Source organism: Lepidochelys kempii, chromosome 3, assembly GCF_965140265.1.
Source record: "Lepidochelys kempii isolate rLepKem1 chromosome 3, rLepKem1.hap2, whole genome shotgun sequence".
NCBI classification, from domain to species: Eukaryota; Metazoa; Chordata; order Testudines; family Cheloniidae; genus Lepidochelys; species Lepidochelys kempii.
The window spans coordinates 185,186,599-185,202,630 of record NC_133258.1 but is presented as its reverse complement, the minus strand read 5'-3'; the positions used below and the strand labels follow the sequence as shown (position 1 = coordinate 185,202,630).

Here is a 16,032-nt window from a genome sequence, read left to right as displayed (position 1 = left end):
TTGTTGACCTCCTTTACTGGCGAGACATTAAGAAGACAGGAGTGGTGTTTGGTGCCAGCTTGTTCCTGCTGCTTTCATTAACAGTATTCAGCATTGTGAGTGTGACAGCTTACATTGCCTTGGCCCTTCTTTCTGTGACGATCAGCTTCAGGATATACAAGGGAGTTATCCAGGCAATCCAGAAGTCCGATGAAGGCCACCCATTTAGGTGAGGTTTTTCTTTAATACAAAGTACATGTTTGTCGGATTATCACTACAGATGCAGCTAACTACATTTGAATATATATATACTGTACCAGTGCATGGCAATGTAAAACAGCCTCAATACTGTACAATCTCTCTCTCTCTCTCTCTCTCTCTCTCTCAACTGTAGCTACTCTCAAACATAATTGGTATTTTCACAAAATAATTTCATAGAATGGACACAAAAAATGTTAAGGAAAATGAATTAAGGCTGTTTGTCTGACATAGTGTATTTCTTCAAAAAGGCAAGACAGACTCCAGTAGCACTCTAAAACTTTATATATATATATATATATTTCAGTTTGGTTCATCGAACTTACTTACACATTAATACTTGATTCAACACTTCAGATATGCCCTGACATCAAGTACTAAGCCATTGAAAATGTCATACTTGGATAACTGTAAAGCAATTTGTGGTTTGGTAAAGATTAGTAAATACAGCAGAAGATATGTTCTGTTGCTGATTATTCACATTTTGTTATATAGCTCTTTCTGAAATCCTTTCTTAATAGGATGCTTAACTCTTACTATGCTAGCATGAATGTGCAATAATGCAGCTATATTCTAAATGAGTCCATTTGGTTGGATTATAAGCAATTTGTTAGATGCAATATCCGGGTTCATTGTGACCTGATCAGTGGATAATTCTGAAAACTTGGACTCCAATGAGGAAAACTGTAAACAGTTTCAATTTTCAAATTCAAACAGGGCCAATTTTGAAGACTTGGATGACTGAGTTCATTGAAATCCCCAAAGAGAACAGATGATTAACTTGTTAAATAATAACTGTGCCCACTCCCAAGAATGTGGCATGGGCATAGTTCGTGTGGTTAGAAAATCAGGGAGCTTTGCTATTACTATTGGGTTCATGTAGGCCATAGCAGTGCACCTACTGTAGAATTAGGTCTTTAGAGCTGTAAACTTCACATTAATGCATTAAAATAATTATTAAGAGTGCATGTTTCCTTATTGCACAACCAGCCACACCATCCAGCAACTTTCCTCCTCTCCATTCCAAAATATGGTTCAGTCTCCTTTTCTCCTCCATTTTCCCAGTTTACTTTTCTTCAGCTGCTTTTTTTGTGCTATTGCCAATTCTCTTTTCCAGATAAGATTGATATGTGGTAGCTTTTTAAAACCTCTCCTCCATGAGGACAGATGTAGCCTTCCTGTGGTGGTCTTAGGGGTCAGTTCTCCCTTCCCTCCCTCCCTTCCATTCCTTCAAAACCAAAGCAAGAGAGGTTTGCTGAGGCAGCTCATCCGTCCTCCCCTTTGGAATCTCCTCATCTGCACTCTGTAAATGCTTAGAGAAGTGGCCAGTCGACCCCCTAAAGCCAACAGCTGCCTGCAATAGGGTGTTCCTTTAAATTGGGGAGGGTGAAAACTCTCTAAGAAGGGGTAATGTTACAGTGCAGACAGATCAGGAAAAATGCATCTGTGGCTATTGACATTAAAAACATAGACCCACAGTTGTAATAGCATTCAGCAGAACAATGCAAAATAGGATACTGGCCAGCCTTAATGAAGCTGGTTTAAAAGGGAAAGCCTTTAAATTAAAGGAACTGGTAGTTGGAGTACTCTGAATGCAGTTTCTCTATAACTGGTTTTCAATAAGTACAAACTGGTTTACAGTAAGTACATAGTTAACTCCACAACATTTCTAAGATCTGACCTTTTCTTTCTGTCCATACAGTGGATATTCTCATTCAGGCCCTTCTTTCTTATTCGCTACAAACTGTTCCTCCCTGGCCTCTCCTCTCCCTGACAATCCATACAAAAAGCAGTTACCAGGTCCATGTTTCTGACCTATTGATCAAGTCATGCCAGACACCTCATCATCAAGGCCCTGCATAACTCTGCCCCTCCTTCCTTGTCCAAGGTTGTCTCTTGAAGGCTCAGTTCTGCCAGTATTAGCAGCCTTGATGCCCCATTTGTCCACTTCTCTTCTGTTTTCCCCCCTCTCCCAGCACTGCTCACTTACCTTGGAATACCCTTTTTGAGTTGGTCCCTATGGCCCTTACCATCTCCTCTTTTAGATCCCATGTAAAGATCCACTTCTTCATTCACATTCTTCTAGAATGCCTACCAGCAATGAATAACATAAATGTCTTTGTTGTCCTAACATGCTGTGTGCTAGCTTCATTTTTGACATCCCCTCTTTCCATTCGGACTGGTTGCCCCGCTATATTGCAGTTTGCTTGAACTTAGATTTCAAACTCCTCAGGGCTGGGAATCTGTCCTCTTTTGTTTGTGGTTTTGTGGGACACGTAGCACGCTTTTTGAGAATTGTAAAACAATAAATACTTTTTCCAAGTAAACAATACTTAACACAACTGTATAAATAATATAAAATGTCTCTCATAATTCTAATTACCTGTTAAATAAAATAGGTGTCTTAATGAGTAGATGTAGAACAGAACTAATTTGCCAGTCATGGGGCAGTGTAGATAGAATTGCGTGCCATATTCCAGATAAACAAGATCTCCCCTCTGAGCCCTTACTGGACATGAAACTAAATTTTAAAATGATCATTTTCTATTTAAAGAATCTAATACTGACCTAGCGACTCTGTTTAGTAGTAAATGGAAAAGGTGGGATATGGAGTGGGGGATGGGGGCGTGTGAGAACACTTTATCAGGATTACAGGATTTTTATCTTTCTGATTGGAAAATTCCTCGAACTTTCAGCTAAATCTTCAGACTTTAAGCAGAGAGAGGGAGATTGCAGGCAGAGTGGAGGAAGTCTGGCCTGTTGCAAATTGCAAACCTTAACCTTTCACTTCCAAGAAGTGAGGCACTAAATCCTTTTGGACCAGAATCCTTCTCTAGAACATTAACAATCATTTGCTTAAAGAAATTCCATTTAGAAGACTTAATAAAATGAAGAGTAACTTTATCCATCTCTTCGTGTTGATTATTGCTTAAAGGTGAGCTGCAAAGAATTTTTTTAATACTGCCTTTGCTCTTTTTTGCTGCTTTTTTCTGCATTAAAACGGGGACGTGACCCACTTTGGGGTCCTGACCCACTGTTTGAGAACCGCTGCTATAGAGTCTTCCAGAGCAGAGAAGACCTGATTTAGTAACGTAAAAAACAAGCAGGTAAAGCTTGTGTCTCATGAATGATTCTTTCATTTTGTAGGGCTTACTTGGAGACTGATGTTGCTGTGTCTGAGGAGCTTGTCCAGAAGTACAGCAATGCTGCACTTGGCCACATTAATGGCACAGTAAAGGAGCTCAGACGTCTTTTCTTAGTCGATGACTTAGTTGATTCTCTGAAGGTAAATGATAAAGCATACAACATACAGCTGTAGATTTGACTTTCCTCAACAGGGCTTAGAAAGAGAGGTTTAAATTGAGCCAGTGGTCAGATGTTAAAGGTATTTGGAATGTGTCCATTTCTTTAAAAATCTGAATTTGGGGATAGCTGGGCACAGTCTAACTCCTTTCTGTTTTTGTTTTTTGGCTCACGTGTCAGCACCAGTAAGTGGCCAGCATCTGGCCATTGAATTTCTAGGTACAGTTTCTCATTCTGCTAATCTTAAATACCCAAAAGAACATTTATAGCTGTGCAGCTTGAGATTACCTAAAGCATCGATGAACATTACATTTCAAATGGCATTTGACATGAATATCACATTTGCTAATGTTGTACAAGACTCCACCAATAATTGACTTGTAAATAGTTCTCTCAACCACCTGTTATATCCTTTCCCTCTGTGTCCGGTTCTACCTGTTGCAGTGCAGACTCCCACAGTCCCAGGGAGAGGGTACATAACACTGTCATAGAATTAAAAAGAAAAGGAGTACTTGTGGCACCTTAGAGACTAACAAATTTATTTGAGCATAAGCTTTCGTGAGCTACAGCTCACTTCAGCTGTAGCTCACGAAAGCTTATGCTCAAATAAATTTGTTAGTCTCTAAGGTGCCACAAGTACTCCTTTTCTTTTTGCGGATACAGACTAACACGGCTGCTGCTCTGAAACCTGTCATATAATTGAAATCTTTAGCAGCAGGGAGGTTTGAGTTCCTTTTATAAAGATCCTGTGAGTTCTCATTTCTTGCACTTCCCATTTCTGTTTACATGGTTTCTGTTGTTACAGTAGTCCTGGTGAAGTGGTCTAAACGGATCTGTTTCTACTTCTGCATGAGTTTCTGCAGTGACTATATTCTGACTGCTGCCCCTCCCTCTCAATCGTCACACTGAGTGATCCTCTCGTGGAAGAGTACACCACTTTCACACTCAATAAGAGGGAACTGAACTATAGACCACAGGTTGAAAACCACAGTTCTATGGTAACGACAACCTTCCACGGACCCCTTACACATAGTCTGCGGACCCAAAGGGTCTGCGCACCACAGGTTGAAAACCACTGTTCTAGCCAATTGAACAGCTGTGAAATGACCAAAGTCACATTTTGATATATAATCAATGACCTTTTAAATTGCCCTTTTAAAAAAAAAAAAAAAAGCAAATTTCCTCCATATATTGTGTGCTCTTATAGTTAGTTATTTGTGAGGCATGTTTTAGCCTTAGATTTAGGAGGTAGATTTAAAGCCTCTTTTGGCCAGGACTAAAAACTTGTGGATTTGTCTCAGGAAATACATCAGGGAAAAACTCAATCACGAAGGGCTTTTGTCTGGCAAAAAGATTTCAATAATTAAGGTGCTCCTTAAGGTGCAAGCCCTCATTTGTGATATGAGAATTTACATACCAACTGCTTGTGATGCCACAAAGAAAGAATTAGACTATCGGTTAAGAGAAAAGAATGGACAGCCAAACTGTTCTTGAAGATCTGACTTTCATTCAGTCATTATTAATGAAAGCAAGAAAAGAGAAAATTCCTTCCAAATTTTTTTTTGTTTTTTTAAAATAGCTTGGTTTGTGAGCTTCAGGAAAGCTGCTGTTTATCCTGCTAAACTATTATTTCTTTTTCTTCAATTTCTTTTGACTTCAGAATAGAATTGAAAGAGTCTAATTTGTCTTGGAGGAAAGCTTTAACCTACTTAAACCTAATGCACTTTTTATTGTATGGTAGTTTGGATGCAGTCTTTGTATGAAATCAATAAACTGTAAAGTCAGCTTACAAAATTTCATGGCTCTGAAGTAGTTTCTGTTGTAGGAAAACTTTAAAATATTGAGATTTTATGCCTAATAAGGGCCCTGGTCAACAAATGACGTTGTCTCATCTATTTAAATAAACATCTTGAGTATAGAAAATTACATTTATGCTTTTACATAATATTCCATATTACTGAATTTGAAAGTAGAACAGGAGTAGAGTCCAGTTTACCATATGTACTTATGCTAATAGTGAAATCTAGGTTGTAATCATTTCTGAGATGTTTTGATTAAACAGTGTGGACTCATGATGGTTTAAAATGGCATCTAAAATATTTGTACTGTATATGGTAAAGTTCAAAGGAACTCTTTCACTTATAACTTCAACGGATAGCTATGTACAGTACTTGCCAGGAAAAGCCAAGGAAGGGAACTATATTGTGTTGGGTGTGTGGTTATATAGTGATTCATCCAAAACTCGTGCAATAAAGAACATTTCTGTTAGGACATGAATACTGTGAAGCCATGTTGTTACTTGAATGATGGAGCCCATTACTTTACTTGAACTTGCTCATAGTAAAACAACTTGAAGAAACTGACCTATGGTTTTTATTTTAATTGGCCATTAAATTAGATTACAAAGTACTTGTATTGTGTAATCAGTTACTAATAATTGGAATAAAGTGGGTAAAGAATTACTTATGGCACTTGATTCACCCATCAGGATTACAGTAGAAGACAAGAATATCACTGTAACTCACATAGACAGTGAACTTTAGACTTTGAGTTCATTCTTTCCTGTATGGAGCCATGCAGGAAAAGCAGTATTATCTTTGTGATAGACTTTGGGCTGCTTATGCTTCACTCTGGCTTGGAGCCAGAGAAATAAAGAGCTTTAAAAAATCTTACTAAGAAAAAGCAACAACAGTTACTTTTTGGGATCAGTAAACTTCCTTATTCTATGTAGTACCTCAGCATAAAGGAGATGAATATATGGATGGGAGGCTAAGCTGGGCTCTAGTGTCTTCAGCATATGCTACTTAATTTTAGAAAGTGCTTGTTCTTGCAATAGTGTGTTTTTTCACTTTACATTACTATGATTTTGTGACTGTCCTTTACTAAATGGGACCCAATAGGGTCCTGAGGTTGCCACTTCTGTAATCTCAATATAAAGTTGACAAAAGTTTTAAAAAATTATAGATTCAGAACTTACATAATTTTGGGCTTGCTCTGCATAGAGCATGGAGGCAAATCTTTCTATCAGCAGTACTGCTCCAAGTCCAAACAAAGTCCTGCCTTCCTGATTCACTCTGCTGTACTGAGTATGGACTGGGCACAAGCAGAGGATTTGGGCCAGACTGTGTGAGTGAGAGAGAGATTAATTCTGCAGTATGATTTATGGATATTATGCCCAGTACAGCAATACATGGGTTTCAGGAGTCTTTCCTACCAGAATCTACACTTATTTTCTAAATTTTTGTTAGTCTAGAATTTTAAATCTTTTTTGTAACCTTAAAATTCCATCAGCACTTTTAATTCTTAAGGCTTTATGCTTTTTGGTTTAAATGTTCTGTGCCATAAAATGGAAGATGGACTCTGACTCCTTCCTACTATGAATATTTAATAACTGAATCCACACTTGTAAGAGTATCTGTACTGTTCATTTAAAATGAAGAAGGAAGGAAAATAAACTTGCCATTTCTTCCACACTGCCTTTCAAACAGGCCTGTGCCCTGACACAACATTACCATCTCTAACAGACAATTTAATTCTTGGCATCTGAACTGAGTCAAACCAGCAAAAATGTGGTTCTAATGGTGCTTTTTGTGATGTTGACTCTTGTATAGGCTTAATTTCACCAACTCACAACCTATGTAAAGGGGTGGCTCTGACCTTGTGGATTTGGGTGTTGGGTTGTAAGTCAGGAGACCTGGGTTCTATTTTATCTCCGCCACTGACTTGCTGTGTGACCTTGGGCAAGACAGTTATCCTCCCACCGTGCCTCACTTACTCCATCTGTAAGGAAAAAATAATCATGTTTATCCATCATCATAAAGCACTATGGATTGAAAGTGCTGTATGAGTGCGGAGAACACTGAATAGTCATGAAATGGTAGTAGCTTCTTGGTCACTATTGACCTGGGCTAAATTCAGACTTGTGACCTCGAAATGAAAGGCTGCGTATCCTATTACCCATCGCCTCACCCATACAGTCCCTCATCTATAATCATCTTTGACATACAAAGTGTTTTTTTGTTGAGTTTTATACACGCCTTTAGAGAAGGGTAATTTTGTTAAAGGCACCTCTCTTAATGTTCTAATGAACACATCTTGATTAGACTGTTTATGGCCTAACTGACCTTTGTTCTTTCAGTTTGCAGTGTTGATGTGGGTATTCACCTATGTTGGTGCCTTGTTTAATGGTCTGACATTACTGATACTGGGTAAGTGCTTTAAATTGTGTTAAATACTTTGCTTTGCAAAATAACCCTGGAAAAGTATTGAAGCCTCTTAAATGCTGTGTGTATCTACTCGCAGTACAACACAATGTAGGTTGTTGCATGATCTTTTATTTTATTTTTTTAGATTGTGGAATTATAAAAATAGTATTTTTGAATTTCATTGTTTGTCCTTAGGTTGCTGACTTTCAGGACAAAACAACATCATTTAAAAAATCATATTTAGTTTTGCTCATTGCTTTCTAGGCTACCTGTAGTTCTTACTTTCAAATTCCAGTTGCCTTGTACAAATTATATGATGGTGCAAAACTGGTTACTGTCCCGTTCCACCAGGATGACAGAAACCTGAATTGTAACTAATACAGTATTGCTACAGAACATCTTTTTCTTATGAGATCCATTTAAATTACAATAGCCTAACAATTTTTGCATTGTGATTTAGTTCTCTTTTTTGCTTTTTTAAAAATATGCCAGGCTGTGAAAACTGTTTTTAAATTTTAGTTGAGTGGCGTCTTTATCTTGTTTGTATTTAAACCCGCTTTGTTCCTTTCCAGCTCTGATTTCTCTCTTCAGTGTTCCTGTTATTTATGAGAGACATCAGGTGAGTGCTTAATGTCTGACATTCACAAATGTCTGATTAAAAATTACTCCTGTTGAATCAGAAACACTTAAGAATGAATAACTAGAAATCTGATTTTAGTCTCCTAAACCTTTAACCTCAACACCTGATATTGTTTCTAAAAATGGCCAGTGCAGGTTTCCTGACAGTGTTACAATGAGTAGTACAATTAAAGCCCATAGTGCATTTCCCCTCTTTAGGAAATATGTGAAGCATATAGTAATTATAAGAGAGGTTTGCTTAGTATGATTTCACCTTCTCTCCCTCTGATCCCAATTTGTTCAGTACTAAAGTAGCAATATCTGAGTTATGTAAAATCTCAGTAAGTAATTTATATAGTTTTTTTGAGAAGCCACCTTGAAGCTGGCATTGCAGACATTTATTCTTGAGCCCATGTGATTTGTACTACTGGCTAACGCACGTAGCGGGAGCTTGGCACAGTCTAATGCTCCTCTGGTAAATCTGTTGAAGACAGTAATTGCTGGGAGGGACAGGAGATTGTAGCAGTACTAGGCAGGAATTGGATCCATCAGGGCATAGAGTAGTTGACCAGATGAGCACTGACACAGGGATTCCTTCTCTCTGAAAAGCACCTGTACAATAAAGACACAGTGAAGAAGGCAGCAGGGACCAAATACAATGAGGCGCACAGAGCAGTTTTGGGACACTCCCATCATCTGCTCTCAAACCCACTTGCACAGCAAAGATCACTCAGCATCAGAAAAGAGGGAAGTACCCATAAGATGAAGGGAAGTCACATGGCCCTGGAAGAGGAAGACTGACAACTTACCCTGTCTGCAGGCTTCCTAGTCCCACTGACTTAAATCACCAGCTGATTGTTGCTTTCTGAAAGTATAAAAATAATCCCTTTAAAATGCCCAACCTCACTTATGAAGCCTTCAATCTCTGACGGCAAAGGAACTGAATTAATACCAGTACATTCTGGCTCCCAGTGAGACATGCCGAAAACAAACAAGGCTCTGCTTATGCACTCTGCTTCAGATTGATCCTGATAGTCATGACGGATAGTATTCCTCGTTCTAAGCCTACAGGTCAAATGATTTTCAGGTGTGTGAGGTAGATTTTTCTTATGTTGGAGGGAAGTCCAAATGTTTGAGGTAAATTCATCAAAAGCCCTGCAGTCCTTGAAAGTTGGCAGCTCCTATGTTCTGCTGTCCAAACAATCAGAGGGGAATAGGCTCCATGTTTTCATTGCAAGGGAATTATTTCTTATAAAAGACAGATCACGGGGCTCTGCAATGGAGTGATCAAGTGTACCAAGATAATGAACTCTCAAGAGAGACTCTGCCTTGGCAGAAGCTGAGAGATTTAGCAGTTTTACTGTCAATGTCCAGGGAAATTTCTGAACCACTGGTTAGAAACTCCTACTATTGATAATGTGTGACTAGTAATATACATTTTTATGGTGGGCTCCATCCCACCCTTCTGCAATCCAGCGTGGCTGTTCTGTTTCAGTGGTAATACACTACTTTTGTAACATCCTAGTTGTATAGTGATTAGGAGGAAAGCCAGTTGCTATTAAGTGCCCATAACTGGCCCGTGTGCAGACTTGACTGTTTGGAACCTGTTAAACTCCAGTGTGCCAGCCAGCATTCAGTTAATCACCCTCTTCAAAGTGCCATGGGATCTCTAGTAACTGTCCAGGTGTATGTGGAGAATAGCAGAAGGGAACTGCGATATATCACTTGTTCAAAGCATTGTGCTTCTAACAGTATACATATACAGAGACCCAATACTGCACTGTCAGGAAGAGCCCAGGAATGGTTGGGACTCTTAATATATAAGTTATCACCTGTTTTGGAGCTATCAATACAATAGTTCCTCAAAATAAAGCAAAACAGAAGTGTGAACAGTACATTTGTTTTTGTGCATATAAAGGTCTTGGTTGTACACTCTGTGTAGGAGGAGTCTGAAGAAAAGGGTGGTTTGAGCTCTAGTAACTAGACTACTTATATGGAAGAAACACATGAAACGCTAGGATATACCGATTGTGGTGTTTGCAAGTGAACATACTTATTAATCCCTACTGCATCACATGCATTTCAAAAAGCAAATAGTGATGGCGACTTACTGAATGAGCTGGTTAGAATCTAAGAACCTACAGTAGCAGGCCTTTCCACATTCAGAAAGAGGGGTTGACCATTCTGCCACTTTGTGTTGTCTGTGGCTGGGAGGGGCAAAGAATAGTGAGATTTTCCTGCAGGTGTATGTACAGTATTGATTCAGCTTCCTTTTTGCAGTGAGTCCCAGTATCTGTCCATCTGGGAAAGTCTCTTCCTTCACCATATAGCACTGTTCATGCTACAAGCTGGGCTGTTTCATTTACTGGTTGGTAGAGATGCGAGCAGAATAGTTTTATGCCTGTGATTTGCAAAAAATTATATGAAACCCTGAAATAAACAAAAATGGGCTCTTTGCTTGTCTTAGAATTTTTCAGGGCAGTTAATGAAGCATAAACTAATTAGACAAGGAACAATGATGACTTGCAAGTAGTAAAGCAGCCTTTAGCAGCAGTAAAGCTAAACAGCTAACTTTTCTGTTTTTTCTCTTAAATTTCAGGCTCAAATTGACCATTATTTGGGACTTGTGAACAAGACTGCCAGAGATGCAGTGACTAAGTGAGTTTATGTTGGCTGTTTCAAACTAGCTTGTATAGATAGACTTTTTGATGTACGTACAATACCTTGGGTATGTTAAGGAAGCTATATATAGTCATCAAGAGGAAAAACGTACTTAAAAACTGTGGGAGATTTACAGAATTAACTGATTCCTTGCAGTGCAGTAAAAAATATTTGATGGAAAATGTTTGAATCATGCAATTCTAATAGCAGTCCAGATATGTGGATTTATATGCAGAAGACTTTAGGTCCTCAGCAGAGCAGGGCTCTGAAGAGGGATTTAGCAACTTTACTGCCAATTTTCTTACTGTTGCAAATTAATGTATCTATGATAATTATCTTTAAACATTGACATTTTCAAGGCTACATTTATGCTATAAATATTGCTGTATTTCCACATTTAAATACCTTTTTAATTTTCTCTCACTCTTTCAGGGTCCAAGCTAAAATACCTGGATTGAAACGCAAAACTGAGTAAAAAGCCTGAAGCAACTTGTCAATTGGAGTTCATCTTTCAGGGGGGAAATATTCATTTGAATTACATAGGGAGGGTCAGGGAATAGTAAAACCTTGACATTGCAGTGCAATTTCACAGATCTTTATATTTTAGCAGCACAGTGTTTGAGGAAAAATACCTGTTTTGACTGCCATGTGTTTCATCATCTTAATTATTGTAAGCTGCTATGTATGGAATTAAAACTAATCATCTTTGTTTATCCTGTGTGCAGCACCAGCTAATACAAAAGATTTGAGAAAGCTGTATATTGTGCTTCATCAGAGGTAGTCTTGCTGCATTCAAGAAAAGGTAGAGCAGAGGATAACATTTCCCATTTTGTGCACTGTGTATGGTCTGGGTCGATTGAGGCAGATTTTCTAAAATGAGATGTTTAGAAGAATATACCATTAAAGCAAGTTTGAAAAACTTTGTCTTTTTGGTATAAGTGTAGCTGTATTGTGATTTTATTGTTTTATCAATTGCATATATATATATATACACATATATATATATATATATAATATGTAGTATTTCACAAAGCTTGGATCTTTCAGCTGCTCCACAGTGCTTGATAGTTCAGAAAATGGACTGATTTTAGGACTAGCCATAGCGCACAAACTTGAAAAATAAAATATTTCTAGAAACACTACCATCTATTTAAAAAAAACAAATGAACTTGCACACACATAAAACTTCGAGCATACACTGTGTTGCACAAACATAATCTGTGGAGCAAATATCTAATGCTGCAAATGTTTGAAAATGTCGAGCATTGTTATGCAAGAAATTACAAATGAAAATGTATACACTTGTGGTTTAAGCTGTATTGAACTAAGTCTGTGGAATGCATTGTGAAATGTAAAAACAAAAAACCCAAGTATCAATAAAGCTTATAGACTTAAAGAATTTTGGTGTTTTGTCTTGAGGAGACTTCCAGATTATAATATATATATTTATTACACAAGTCAGTCGAGCATCTGTTTTATGTAGTTCAGCACTTTGGAAAATTGAGAGGGATACGAAGTGAGTCCAGCAATTTTTCAGGATAACTTATTGATTCTACTAACTTGACTGTAAAAATAAGATCAATGAAAATTTATAACCAAATGTATTTGACACACAGGTTTTCAAATAGTTATGTGGCCATTGAAAAATAAATTCATGCATTAGTATTTTCATATACAATATAATACAGCATTACTTCTTAGCATATTATATATATAAAAAAACGACATAAACATATACAAATCATATTTATTGAAATGTTTTCCTGATAGACAACTATTGCTTTTAAATATTTTTCATAAATCATCATTTAGCAATTCATTCCATCACACAATTATTTTTATTCAGGATACAATCAACGTGAAAGGCCAACATGACAACATAGGCAAAGAAAATGCTCACCCAACATGGTTACATTATCTTAATACAGAAAAGCTTTCATTAAAAAAAAAAGAAAAAGACTACATAGGGTCTCCTATTCTGTGTCTGACAAACTGATCTTTTGTAGAGTATTGTAAGGCAAAAGTTCCATTTATTTAAAAAAAAATTCACTAAGCTTCCTCAAGCACTTTTGTGTTAAATATATATTCATTACATTTTGATAATGCTTGTCTTCTCTCTTTTCTATGATATTTTATAGCCAATAGCTACCTTCTTATCAGAGATGTGCAAGAACGAGAATTTCCATTTTTCAGGAATTTTGTTTTGCTTTGGAACAAAAACAAGATTTCCTGTAACCCACATTTACTTAGACACACACACCCACATCCCCCAAAAAAGGTTTGGGTCAATCAAAACATTTCACTTCTTACATTTGTTTATAATATGAAATATATACCAAAATGAAAAGTTGTTTTGAAATGAAAACTCAAAATGGAGCATTTACACTGTATGCTAGTTGAGACTTTTTTAAAACTAAATTTCACTGAAATAGACAATTTCTGTCGAAAGATTTGGTTTTGACAAAATGGCATTTTCTGACAAAAGCATTCCATTTGAATTTTCATCCAGTTCTTTTTATTTTTGTTAATGTCACATACATGTTTCTAAACAGCATATGAATGGTTGCCAGATTAACCTAAGGTTGTGCAGTCTCTTCTTACTGGTTTACCTGTCATTCATTATGTACAATTAGCACATCTCCAAGAAGCTCTTCCTGAGTAAAAGATGGGAAATGATGCTTTTTGGAAGAGTCCAAATCAATTTACTAATCTTTTACTGTATAAGTAGTCAAATATAAAGCACAGACCCAAAGAGAGGGAGGAGCACAAGAAGATAACAGTAGTTTTTAATGATTTTCTTTCCCCCTCCCTGAAAAAAGTGCTTTGTACCCATATCATCCCTCAGATTTGAGCTTAAATCCTGTCTTTGACCTGCTACCTTCTTGAGCCAGATACATTCTACCCCTTAACAGATTGTTCATGTCACTGACAAACAGGAGGTTCAGATAATTGCTTGTATAACAGTATGTATGTTCTCTCTGAAGGAAACATTTTGGAGTTCAGTTGTGACAGTATTAAGAATAGTAACAGCAGAAAATGCTGACCACGTCAGATCTGGAAAAGGTGTTTGTGTTAAGCCCTCCTCAGGATGGAAGTTTATAGCACCATATGCAGAAAGCTGACAGTGGTGGGAGGCCTATTGGCAAACTCTTCAAAGGCACTTCATGGATAAAGAACTTTTTAAATTAAATGTGTTCTTTTTTTAAAAAAAATAATGAATTCTAAAAATGTGTTACTTGGTTTATTTACAAAAAGAAAAGGAGTACTTGTGGCACCTTGGAGACTAACAAATTTATTTAAGCATGAGCTTTCATGAGCTACAGCTCACTTCAGAAAGCTTATGCGTAAATAAATTTGTTAGTCTCTAAGGCGCCACAAGTACTCCTTTTCTTTTTGCGAATACAGACTAACACGGCTGCTACTCTGAAACTTGGTTTGCTTAGTTATTGAAAGTGAATGTGAAACCCCCTGCGGTCATTTAAAAACAATATAAAGCTTTATTCACAATGCATACAATTCCAAACAAGAGTGTCTAACAGTTGTCTTAAAATGGGAACATTCCTGAAAGAAGGTGTAAAGAAATGATTTTACAGATTCACAAATTAAATGCTGTGTTACGTTTTAGGGTTTGTGATGCTCAAAAGGTTTTTTTTTAGGCTACAGTTGTAGCTGCTTGGAATAATTATAAAATATTTAGCAAAAGCAGTTTAATGATCAAACTGTTCGTTGCTGAGGCCTAGGAACAACCTTTAAAACTTCAGCTTCCATCGCAAGGGCATCACAGTCTTTCAAATACAAAATCATAGTAGCACTCAATATTACCACACTCAGATTCCAAAAGTGTGTAATCCATGCAGCATTTTTGTTATGAAATTAGAGCAGCCAAAGCATTGTGGACTGGGGTGACTCGTCACTCCTCTGAAGTCACATGATAGTTGCAGCACCAGAAGCAAGGGAATTCCTCTTTCAAAGACATCTCCACACAAATACACTAAAAAAGTTAAATGGTGGTAAAGTTGTCTTTAACAATTAGCACTAGAATAATACTGTACAGATTGCAGGTTGTGTTTGTGGCTTCAGCACTTGTGGAAAAAAAAAACCCTATCCTTTTACTCCCAAACTGAGCAGGTTTAGTATGGATGTCAATAAGAGAAAATGACTATGGAGCCCTATGATACATTTTTGCAGTCACTTTTCAAAGAACACTGCTCCCTTATTCATACAACAACTGTAAACATCTAGTACGGGGGTGGTTTTTTTCCTTCCAGCATTTGTTCACAAATTATCCAGCTTGCTTCCGAGAGAAGTCAGCATGGTACAGTGGCTGAATTTTAATCTTGACTATACCCTAACTCATTGTGTGCCTTTGGGCAAAGTCACTGGCATGTTGATGGTTACTTAATGTTTGCATAGCACATTGTAAACTGCTCAACAGTTACACTTGAACCAGTATTTGGTTTTGTGAGTCATAAAAATATGCATATTTCCATAGAACCATTAGCAATTCCTATGTGGATCAGATCAATTGTCCTGTCTGTGAAATTTTCCTCTGAATGAGGTTGGTACAGGATACACTGACTAAGCATCTGTGAATAACTGATAGGAAAGATTTGCCTAATCTCCAATCTGTCAGGGTTGTCATAAGCTATGGGAATCGGTTTCTGCCAGCACTTTCATTTTTGACACTTCAAACACTGCCTCATTTTGCGTACATAAAAAATGTAGGTATCTCACTACCATGCTCTAGGACAACTGATACAAAGCACTACTTCAGCTTCCTCACAGTGGCCATTTACTTACTCCTTTTGCCTGTGCTAGGTCAATAGCTACTTTCTCTTGCAGCCTTTCTGCTTCTCATCTACATGAACTTCATTGTGTTATGGCTATGGTTAGTTGCTCCTCTGTCAAAGCACTCTAGTTACACCTTACATTTCACTGGCATTGCTTACTTTTCTGCTTGAGCTGCATTTCTATTTTCTGGATCTCTGTATGGCTCAACTAAGCTCTT

At 37.4% G+C, this 16,032-nt stretch overlaps 2 protein-coding genes across 16 annotated transcripts in view; one reads left to right on the top strand and one right to left on the bottom strand.

Annotated features, from left to right (window-relative positions):
• RTN4 (reticulon 4) overlaps positions 1-12,423 on the top strand; it is a 56,042-nt gene extending 43,619 nt beyond the window's left edge. For 7 of the 8 annotated variants that reach the window (XM_073339285.1, XM_073339284.1, XM_073339289.1 and 4 more), the window contains 6 exons: positions 1-208; positions 3,385-3,523; positions 7,679-7,748; positions 8,318-8,364; positions 10,963-11,021; positions 11,457-12,423. In XM_073339285.1, the coding sequence (XP_073195386.1) occupies positions 1-208; positions 3,385-3,523; positions 7,679-7,748; positions 8,318-8,364; positions 10,963-11,021; positions 11,457-11,499 (566 nt within the window). In that variant the 3' untranslated portion in view covers positions 11,500-12,423. Of the gene's footprint in view, positions 209-3,384; positions 3,524-4,345; positions 4,539-7,678; positions 7,749-8,317; positions 8,365-10,962; positions 11,022-11,456 lie in introns of those variants that run through there. The other variant, XR_012158285.1, reaches the window with a different exon arrangement.
• A 1,975-nt stretch (positions 12,424-14,398) lies between these two features.
• The window catches only part of EML6 (EMAP like 6), a 317,349-nt gene continuing 315,715 nt past the window's right edge, over positions 14,399-16,032 (bottom strand). For all 8 annotated transcript variants that reach the window (XM_073339271.1, XM_073339273.1, XM_073339274.1 and 5 more), the window contains one exon: positions 14,399-15,015. In XM_073339271.1, coding sequence (XP_073195372.1) covers positions 14,991-15,015 — 25 coding nt within the window. In that variant the 3' untranslated portion in view covers positions 14,399-14,990. The remainder of the gene's footprint in view (positions 15,016-16,032) is intronic.